We start from the raw sequence: 10735 nt of genomic DNA, 5'->3' as shown, positions 1-10735 counted from the left end.
ATGAATGTTATCTGTACTAGCTCAGGGGCCTTGGGCCTCCTCACAGGCTTCGCTTCTGCTCCTACAGAGGGAGGAGATTCCTTCAGAGCGACCCAAAAAAAAAAAAAAAAAAAAAAAAAAAAAAAAAAAGCCCATCAAGGTGGCAAAACATCCAAGCAAGAAAGCAAATGCCAGCTGCCCACTGCAAATGGCTGAGGCCAGTTACTAGCAGGACCCAGGGCTTCCCAATGCTAGAACAGCGCTCTTGCCAACCTCCAAGCCCAGAATTAGGGAACGGCATGGAAGCATCTCCACGGCCCCAAGCTTCGGCTCCAGACTTTCAGTTAATCCTGCTAGTTACTTTTGTGTCCCCAGGACCAAAGTACTTCAGAGGGATCATTAGTAGCTAGAAGGGTTAGTTTTAACTGTGGTTTAAGGGGCTGTCAGTCCATAGTCTTGAGGAGGGCACGGTGGTGTTAGGGTAGCAGAGATGGTACAGTGCCGGTGACCACTCACATGGCAGTATCCTAGGAAGCAGAGGCCCCCTGATATTAGGGGCTGGCCCGATAACCTTCAAGAGCAAGCCCCTACTGACTTACTTTCACCAGCTGGGGATCCACTTCTCCATGTCTCCACTGGGCCGAAACGAACCAAACCCCAACTGGGGAACAAGTACTCAAAACATAAGCCTGTCAAGGACACTTGAAACCAGTCCCCAGCAGGCCCGGGTTATTAAAGGCCCTGCTGATACTAACCAAAGCAAGCATAAGTGGACCCAGGATAGGCAAGGCCTGAAACTCCCTTCAATCACCCAACCAAGGCTTTGAAACCCACATACAGAATAAGTTCGGTTAGAAGTCTTGGGCCTTCCTCTATTACCTGGAAGAGACAAGTCAGAGCCCACTCTAAAACCTCTAATTTTTCTGGGAGCTGGAGAGATGGCTTAGCAGTTAAGAGTATGCACTATTCTCCTAAAGGGACAGGGCTTGGTCATTCCAGGAGGTTGCCTACCGTGAGGAAATTCTGAGACTCACCCTAAGACTCAGGATCACAATCAACAGAATCCCACTGAGTGGAAACATCCTGCTTTCTTCCTGTGGGAAAGGCTGTCCCATGCACTGCAGGTTTAGCCGAGTCTGATGACCTGGCAAGACCCCACTTCTCAGCTATGACAACCAAAAAAATACATCCAGACAGCACCCAATGTCTCCATTGAGGGAGAAGAGGTTTAAAAAAAAAAAAAAGTCATCCATACTGCTTTGCAAGAACTACTTAGCCATCACCACTGTTTCCTCCAGACAGGGTCTTGCTATGTTGTCCTGGCTGGGCTGGCAACTATGTAGACCAGGCTAGCCTCTGCCAGTATTAAACGTGTATGCCACCATGTCCAGCTCCACTTTCCTTTTTTTAACACCTAATTTTGTCTGTGCATTTAGGTATGAACACGCTACTGTGAACACATGGTCAGAGGACAACAGGAGGTCGCAGGCTCTCTCCTACCATGTAGGTCTCAAGGATCAAACTTAGAATCTCAGGCTTGGCAGTGGGCATCTTTCCACGATGAGCCATTATGTCAGGCACATCCATTTTGTGTAGCAGAACCCAGCAACCTTGATGTCCTCTCTGTGGCTCATCTAATCTGTGTTATCATTTTTGGTTTGTGTATGTGTGGGTGCACTGAGCATGTATGTCTATAAATGTGGAGACCCAAAGTCAAAGGTGGGTGTCTCCTTTGATGACTCTCCAACATGCACACCCGCAGAGGATTTCATGTGAAACCCTAACCTTACTTCCTATCTGCTGGGATTATAGGAAGGAACATGCCCATCTGGGCTTTTCATGGCTTCTTGGGATTTGAACTATCACTTAGGCTTAGGTAACAAGCACTTTCCCCACTGAGCCTCTCCCTGTTTATATCTTTCTATCTTTACAAAAGATACTTTGTTTTTAAGTCAGGTGTCTATGAGTGCAGCTGTCCTTGGAGGCCAGCAGAGGACGCTGGACTGCCTGGAACTGGAGTTATAGGCAGTTGTGAACTGCCAGATTATGTGCATGCAAATGTGGAGATCCAAAGTCAAAGCCAGGTGTCTCTGACTTCTTTCCAACATGCATAAATGCACTGGGAGGATTTCACACTTCACACGGGTCCCGAAGTTTCCTACGTGCTGAGATTATAGGTAGTGACATAGCACACAGGTTCTCAGGATTTCAGCTCTGCTTTTTTGTCAGCTGAGCCCTATCTTCAGCCTTGTTTATATACACCTCCCCCTTCTTCCCATTTTTCAGTTTTGCTATGTGTCCCAGATTACCTCTGGAACTCACTATAACCCTCTTGCCTTTGCTTCCTGAAGGCAGGGATTACAGGTGTTCACCACATCTGACTGCCTTCTAACATCTTGTAGTTATTCAGGTAACTGGTTTTACGGAATTCTGAACTACTGTCTTTTTCTGTGGGCGTGACCTCACTGCTTGTGGCTCTCCCAAGCCTGTGCTTGTTTCCTCTCATGCTTGTGTGGTGGCCCATGCCTGGGATTCAGCATTTGGGAGGCTGAGGCAGTAAGAGCCTGACTTTGAGATCAGTCTGTGTTACTCCCATGTTTCCAGAGAAGATGCTCTGGGGTTGCTCTTCCTGGAATCTAATACCCAATCACGGCAGAATCCCAAACTGTTTCAAACTATGAACCTCATTCCAGTTGCGTTAAGTCTGGTCAAAACGTCATGAAGCAAGAAGCTGTGTATTTTCTGGTCTTGTGATTTATGTACATCAGGCTGCAAGGCTGTGTTCTTCTCTCCTCAAAGGACACGGCGTGCCGACAGTACAAGCCAAATGACAGAGAGCCGGCACCTGCCACTCCTACATGGTCGCTAAGTTCCAGCAAGTCACTCCTCTGCCTGGGGAAGAGCTGCTGAGAACAGGAGGTGCGCTACTGGCTAACTAAAGACCTTCGACAGAGTGCCTCGAGATTACACAGCATTTGTCAGCATGAGTCCTCCCCAACAAGGCAGGAAGCCAAGGAAGCCCTTCCAGTGTTTAAAGCCCCCAGTCAAAGGGTGGCGGTGTATTTGAGCCCGCTGCCTTTACAGAGGACGGTGTTCTGGAATGAAGTACACAACCCTCTTGGGAAGGAGGCTTTCAGGACAGCACGGACACCAGGCTCTGCAGGCCGTGCAACCAGAGCACACAGGAATGCATTTCAACTTTTATTTGAAAACAACTTAAATTTTAGACAAATGATTTTAGTATATAAATTTGATTTTGTTTTTATACAGAATATAAAGATTTCCCTCATTAATCTTTCATGGGAAGGGGATTACAGGCCAGAAGGAAGAGACATTCTGCACACAAAGTACACCTCGGATGTGTGGCACTGGAGACAAGTGGTGTCGTGCTCCTGCACAGAAATTAGGACCAGGTGGTGACATCACACATCAAGGGGCAGGGGGGAGAAATATTCTAGTCAATCAGATTCAAGAAGCAAACATGACACAGAAACTGCAAATGAGAGCAAGTCGGCAGCTTTAGTCAGGACACTGCAGGTTCTACGGGGCTGTGGGGCTACGTGTGCACACGGACACAGCGGGAAGAGCTACTTAGAGAGGCTGGAGCGAGGGAGTTTCACTAAAGCAAATGAATGCCTTGTCAACTGCCAAGACAAACGAAAGGAAAGAGAGCAGGTGAGTGTTAGTGTACCCAGGGCATGCTATGCCAGTGTCTGTGCAGCATGCTAGTTAGTTACAACTTCTTCATTGGTGCGGATGAATCATTAATGGTCTCGGGTTTTGCTGCTTCTCACCAAACTCAGGCATGTCTTATTTTAGATGGAGTATAGCTTTTATCTATAATTTCATCCTGTAAAAACATGTGGAGACAACGTTCATTCTGGGCCAGAGGATGACCAGCGACCCTGGAAATAAAACAAAAAACAAAATTTTAGCCCATTGTTTATTAAAGATGGTGGTGGGAGGGGTCAAAACAAACACACTTTAAGGCTAGGAAATGTGCACTATTTATTAGATGCAAGCATTACTCTGGACAACCCATAAGCTATGCTATCAAACAATGGTCTTTCCCTCTGGTTCATGAACGTGGTAAGATGGCTCAGCAGGTAAGGGCACTTTCAGCCAAGTCTGATGACCTGAGAGTATGGTCCTTAGGACCTCACATGGTAGAAGTGAAGAAAGGACTCTGTAAATGATCTCCTATCCGCCATGTAAGCACTGGGGTGGATGCACGTGTACACAGAGGCTGTGTGCTGAGCAGATAACAAAGTTACAGGCTTTTGTTCACCTCTCACAGAAACCAAATTATTAGTAAAAATGAATGTGTAGCTCACACAGCCGCCTCCTCTACGTCCTGGCTAGCCGGGTAGACCTCAAGGCTGGCACATAATTACACCGGGTCCTGTGTCGGGCTGCGGTCTCAGAGGACTGCTGCAGCCCGGCCCAGGGACAACAGTGAGCAGGGCCCGAGCTCAGACAGTCAGGCAATCTGTCTGTCTGTTTCTCTTTCTCCCCACTCCCCAACCCCCTTCCTCCTCCCTGCAGCCCCAGCTGGGTGTGACCTTGTAACACTTCTGCTTAGCTTCCTCAATGCTGGGCCACATCTCTTATAGGAGGAAAGAGAGAAAGAAAGAGAAGGGAGGTGGGAATAATACTGGTTTAAGCTTATCAATCAACAGCTACTAAATAACGATCATAAATAAACTTTCTTACTATTTTTCAAAAGAACATTTTGCCATGAAAAAAATTAACGTACTTTTACATAAAACACGTTGATAATACTGCTACCTGCAATCAAACAAAATGATTGCAAATATAATGTACATTTTATTACATGAGAATATACCTTAAATCAGAATCACAAGTAAAACTACTTTCTGAATGATGCAATTTTAAATGTAGTTTGCATAAATTATCTAAGAACAACAAAGATAAAACTTAGGTCAACACACAAGCCTCACTGCAAGCACTCAAGAGCATCAGCACTTATCACATGGTGTTCAACACAGGGTACTTTCAGTTCAGTTAGACAGGACAGAAAGGCTGGAAGTGGCTAAAAGGAAGGGCGGCGTGGACTTAGATTAACTTTAAATGACATGTAGTCAGGGCTGAAGATGGTACAGCAGTTAGAGCACTGGCTGCTCCTGTAGAGGACCTGGGTTCGATTCCCAGCATGCATGGGACACATACAGGCAAAACATCCAAACACACAAAATAAAATACTGAATAAATAAAAGCTGACCAGCAGGGCCTCAAGGCATTGCCCCCACAGGGGTGGAAGTACTTACTTGTTTATGAACTGTTCCAGCCCTTGCTTCCTTTCCTCGATGAAATTGTCATCAAATATTCCATCGTCTCCTCTAAAAGGAAGCTGCCGCAAAAATGCTTTCCCAGGGAGTGGGGGAACTACAACCTAAAACAACAGGAACAAAGTGAGTCCTGGTGATGCCAGCCCAGGAGCCACACCCATCCACCAGAACATAGCTGTCCACAAGGTGGGACAAGAGACCAAGTCTCCCAAGTTGTCTTTGACCTCCAAATATACAGTGTGGCGCTCATGTGGCCACACACATGTGCATGTGTGTGCGTGCATGCATACACACACACTAAATAAAATGTAGTAAGAACATGTATATGTCAAGCGTCAAGTGTGGTATATGCGTTTAATCCCAGCACTTTGAAGCAAAAGCAGGCAGATCTCAGTGAGTTCCAGGCCAGCCAAGACTACATAATGAGATCTTTTCCTAAAAAAAAAAAAAGTATAAGGCACAACACAAGTCAGGAGACAAAGAATACCCTCACAAGGACAGCCATTTTACCTACAAACGTTTAAATACACAACTGAAAAGAAAACACAGAAGGCAGAGAGTATAGTTCAGTGTTAGAGTTCTTGCCTAGCAAGAGTGAGGCCCAGGTTCAATTCTCAGCACTGTAAAACCAATTCAAAGGAACAAAGGAACAAACAAAAAAAGGCATGGCTCTGGAGCCAGATGGCCAGCTATGGATGTGGAGAAGTCCACAGTCCACAGGACCAAGGCTCTTCAAGGTGGTTTCTTCTTGAGTTTATCAAAGAACTATACAGAGACAACATCCTGTTGTTTGGGACTGAGACAAAGGTTCCTGAGCCTCTCAATACATCTAATACTACGTGGGAAAGACGATGCTTCAGCGCTGACCAAACTCAAGCCCCAGCTAAAGAGCACAATGTTCTTTCTGTGCAGCGTAGCTGTTGTCAAGAACCCCTTCACCCAGGGAGGGCTGCCCGTTCTGACTTGTGTGTGAAGGGGCCCATCCTAGGCACTGTGGCCATCTTCTCACAAGCCACCAACTTTCCCCCAAACTTCCTTTTCTACTCTCTCCAAAAACTATCATTTCTTCTTTCCCACTCTCAGAATTCCCCAGTCCTTCCCACTGAATGGAATACACAGACTCAGCTTCCCCTGCTGGGAACTTTCTAAGACATTTGGTTCCTTTAGCCAGCACCTACCTACCTATATAATTCAGTTCCTTTGTCCATCCTGGAGTCTCACACCTGAGCTGTGCTCCCTCCTTCATCCAGGGCCTTGCCAATGTTAGGCAAGCAAGGAAACTGATATAGAAGATCAAGAACTCAAGGCCAGCCTCAGCGACCACAGAGAGACTGAGGTTAGCATGGGACCCGGTCTTAAAACAAAACAAACACTACCAAAATACAACTGTTGCCATGGTTCTAGGGGCTGTAACCCTAAGCAGCACCCCACCTAAGGAGCTGCAGCCCCAGACCAGGAGCTCAGCTCTATGACCCTGGTCCTTTTAGTCGGGTCCTTCCTGTGCAGCCCCGGGAACTTATGCTCCCTGCCTCTGGCTCTGGAGTGACGACGGCATTGTAGACATGTTCTCTGTCGCAGGCTCTGTTTCTTTACAAACTTATCCTATACTAGTAACTCAATCAAGTTAAAAATGGAAGGACCAGTTCAACTGCACACAGACAAGAGGGGGGCAACAGAAAACAGCAGCAAGGAAATGAACAGGAAGCCAAGCAGATGCTCAAGACACCCTCAGCAATCCCGTCCTTCCTAGATCTGCTCTTCCATGATTTAAAGGACTTACTTCCAGAAGTCTCTGCTAGAACCAACACATCTCTTTCCCACATTGTCAGTGTGTCAAATTAAGTGTTAAAACCTGCACAGACTTTACAGCAGAGAAAGGACCCTGCCCCACAGTTCTAAAAGCGCCTGCAGGGAGGGAAGATACACGTACAAAATGGTCTATTAAGGAAAAAAAGGCTGGGTGTGTGTGTGTGTGTGTGTGTGTGTGTGTGTGTGTGTGTGTGACACACACCTTTAATCCCAGCACTCGGGAGACAGAGTCAGTCGGGTCTCTGTAGTTTGAGGCCAGCCTGGTCTACATAGTGAGTTCCAGGACAGCCAAGACTACACAGAGAAACCCTGTCTCAGAAAACCAAAAAAGGTGGAGATATGCTCAGCAGGTAAAATCACGGAGCACTGGCTGCTCCTACAGAGGACCCAGGTTTAACTCCCAGAAGGCAAATGGCAGCTCACAACTCTGCAGCTCCATTTCTCAGAGACTTGGGCCTTCCCTGGCATACAAACAAAATTTAAGATCAAAACAAAATAACCCACCCCAACCAAAAACAATAGAACCAGTGTACTAAAGAATCATCCTTAATCCAAGATAAAGAAGATGTGTAAGATTGCTTTGCTGTATTTTCAAGAAGGTTTCATGTAGCCCAGGCTACCCTTGAGTTTATGACCACCCCCACATCCCTGCTTCCACCTGGGATTATAAGCTTTGGTCACCACGTAGACATTGTTTTCTGTAGATATATATTCTTCCTAACAATGTTCAAAATAGTAAGTAGAATGGACCTTATAGGTAGCAGGCTTGATACCTACAGAAGTCATGAATGGCTTATCTAGCAAAGATCCTCTTAAGTATCAAATAAATTAAGAAAACGTTGCTACATTTGCTGACTTATTTGTGCATGTGTGTGCTTAAGTGTGTAGCACATGTATGTGCACACTCCTAAAGGTGCACGTGTGGATGACTCGCAGGAGTGAGATCTTTGCTTCCCTTGTGTAAGCTCAGGTCATCAGGCAAGTGCCTTTACCTGCTGAGCATCTCAGCAGCATCATAGCCAACAATCTTTAAGTAGAATGAAAAGATTGAATTAGAGTGCCTTTACTTCAGCTCAGATGGCCTCAATCATTTCGTGACTAAGGATGACCTTATGCTTCTGGCCCTCCTACTGGGACTACCTGCAGGTGCCATCACGCTGGGTTTGTGTAGTGCTGGGATCTGAACTCAGGGCTCTGTGCATCAGAGGCAAGCACTCTACTGACTGCTGCATATATTCAAAGTTAATCAGAATTCTTTTTATCAATCTGCAGCCAGGAGTAGTAGGGCACACTCGTAATTTCAACATGTAGAAGCAGGAGGAAAAGACCTCAAGGTTATCTTTGGTTACACAGAGTTTGAGGGCAGTCTAGACTGTGTGAGACCCTGTCTAGAACACTAACACTTCTTGTATTTGTTTCTGTATGTGGGTTAAAAGGAAGATGTCTGCTAAGTATACTGTTGAAAGCTAAAGAATCAAACCATGATGACAGATACTGAATGTCGGTTTCTAGCATAGGCCTTCGAGAAAAACAAATAACAGAAGGACCCATGTACGTTGCTCTTCGCAATGATGTGAGTAAGATTTCCAAACAGGCTGGACTCCCAAGATGCTTGCATAGTCCATGAGTACAAAGTAGAATGGCCCACAAAGACTGCAGAGCAGGTGGATGGTGAGGAACCTGGAGTTACTGTTTTACACTTTAGATAGTACAACGTAATAAAAAGGTAACCCAACTAAACAGACAAAATATCTCAGTCAACTTTTCTCCAAAGAGCATACAGACTCAAGGAGCAAATGAAAAGGTCAGCAGCAACATTGGCCACCAAATGGACACCAAAAGCCCAGTGATCCACTCACTCCCTATGCGACCAACACAGGCAAGAGTGAAAAGCAGCACAGGAGAGCCGTGGGTTGCTCACACTGAGGGCAGGAAGGAGAATGAAATGCCGCCCATACGGTACAATGGCATGGGAGCTGAAAGACAAACCTGGCTGGGCTACAAGGTGAGTTGGACGCTAGTCTAGGCAACACAGACTTTACTTTCAAAGAGAGCAGGGGGTAGTTATGGGCTGGCAAGACGGATCAGGGGGTAAAGGCATGTCTGCCAAGCCTCATTTGATTACCTCCAGTGTAAAAAGAGAACTCACTCCTGAGAGCTGTCCTGTCTGTGACACTCATGACTGCAGGCACACATGCACATACCCAAATGTAATAACAAAATCTTAAGTTATGTAATTCAGCAACATAATCCTAGGTGGTTATTCAAGAACAGCAGCAACCTAAACATCTATCAAATGATGAATTGCTAGAGATCGGTACCTATCTTTGTGGATGGGCATTCTTCTACCGTGTGAGTCCCTGGGTTCCATTCCTAAGATGGCAAATGAAGAAAGATAATAAGAGCTGGAAAGATAGCTTGCTGGCTAAGAGCACTGACTGCTCAAGAGAACCCAGGTTCCATTTCCAGAACACACATGGCAGCTCACACTGTCTGTAATGCCAGTTTCAGGACAGCTGACACCTTCTGGTCTCTCTGCACACACACAGCACAGACAGACAGAAGACATACAGGCAAACACCCACACACATAAAATGATAAATAAATCTTTTTAAAAAGGAAAACTATCGGGCAAATTAAAAAATGGTCTTTCTATACAACAGGCTATTATTTTGCAATAAAAATCAATAATGGGCCAGAGAGATGGCTCGCCAGTTAAAAGCCCTTGCAGTTTTTACAGAGAACGCAGGTTCTGTTCCCAGCACCCACACGGCAGCTCACAACCATCTGTAACTCCAGTCCAGGGGATCTGATGCCCTACTCTGGTCTCCTCAAGTACCTGATAAGCCTTCATATGAGGCAAAATAATAAGCACACAAAATGAAATCCTTTAACAAGTGTGACATGTGCTACAATAGGATAAAACCTCGAGGACATGCAAACTGAGAGAAGCAACATACAACACTAGGCATTCTGTCCTGCCATAAGGCCATAAAGTGCATACATGGTTGACAAGGATGGGGAGGAGAAGCTGAGAAGAGACTGGCCACTACTACCTAGAGACAGACACAGAGACAGACACAGGAGTCCTTTTTCTCTCCCTTCCCCTTTCTTCCTTCTTTTCTCTAGAGATAGTCTTGTCATGCTGCTCTAGCTGGTCTGGGACTGTAAACCTATAGGCCATGAACTTTCAGCAACCCTTCCTCTGTCGCTCGAGTGCTGGGATTACTCACAGGTAGGTAGGTTCCAGCGGGCCCAGCAAGCTTTTTTAAAAAGGATAATTGATGATAATGAGTTCCTACACTGTGGTTATGAGTTGTGTAATTCTGAACATCTTAGGTGAATTATATCACTAACTGTATACAGCACACAATTTATCTCTTAATAAAGCAGTTGCTGGGGGGGGGGAGTATATAATCAGCAACATTTATTAAACATTCCAGGAGCTGGAGAGATGACTCGGTGGTCAGAAACACTGGATGCTCTTCCAGGACCCCGGTTTAACTCCTAGCACATACATGCAGCTCACAACTGTGTGTAATTCCAGTTCTAAGAGGATCTAGCACCCTCATGCATACATACTTGCAGGCAAAACACCCATACACTTAAAATAAAAATAAATAAATCATTCCAGTGTA

General features: G+C 45.7%; 1 protein-coding gene across 1 annotated transcript in view; it reads right to left on the bottom strand.

The window, feature by feature from the left end:
- Positions 1-3167: 3167 nt before the first annotated feature.
- Snx3 (sorting nexin 3) overlaps positions 3168-10735 on the bottom strand; it is a 32965-nt gene continuing 25397 nt past the window's right edge. The window contains exons 3-4 of the mRNA XM_021174179.1: positions 5268-5392; positions 3168-3884 (exon numbers count right to left, since the gene is read on the bottom strand). Coding sequence (XP_021029838.1) covers positions 3779-3884; positions 5268-5392 — 231 coding nt within the window. The 3' untranslated portion in view covers positions 3168-3778. The remainder of the gene's footprint in view (positions 3885-5267; positions 5393-10735) is intronic.

The sequence above is a fragment of the Mus caroli genome, chromosome 10 (genome assembly GCF_900094665.2).
Source record: "Mus caroli chromosome 10, CAROLI_EIJ_v1.1, whole genome shotgun sequence".
NCBI lineage: Eukaryota > Metazoa > Chordata > Mammalia > Rodentia > Muridae > Mus > Mus caroli.
This window is presented reverse-complemented; position numbering and strand designations above follow the sequence as displayed.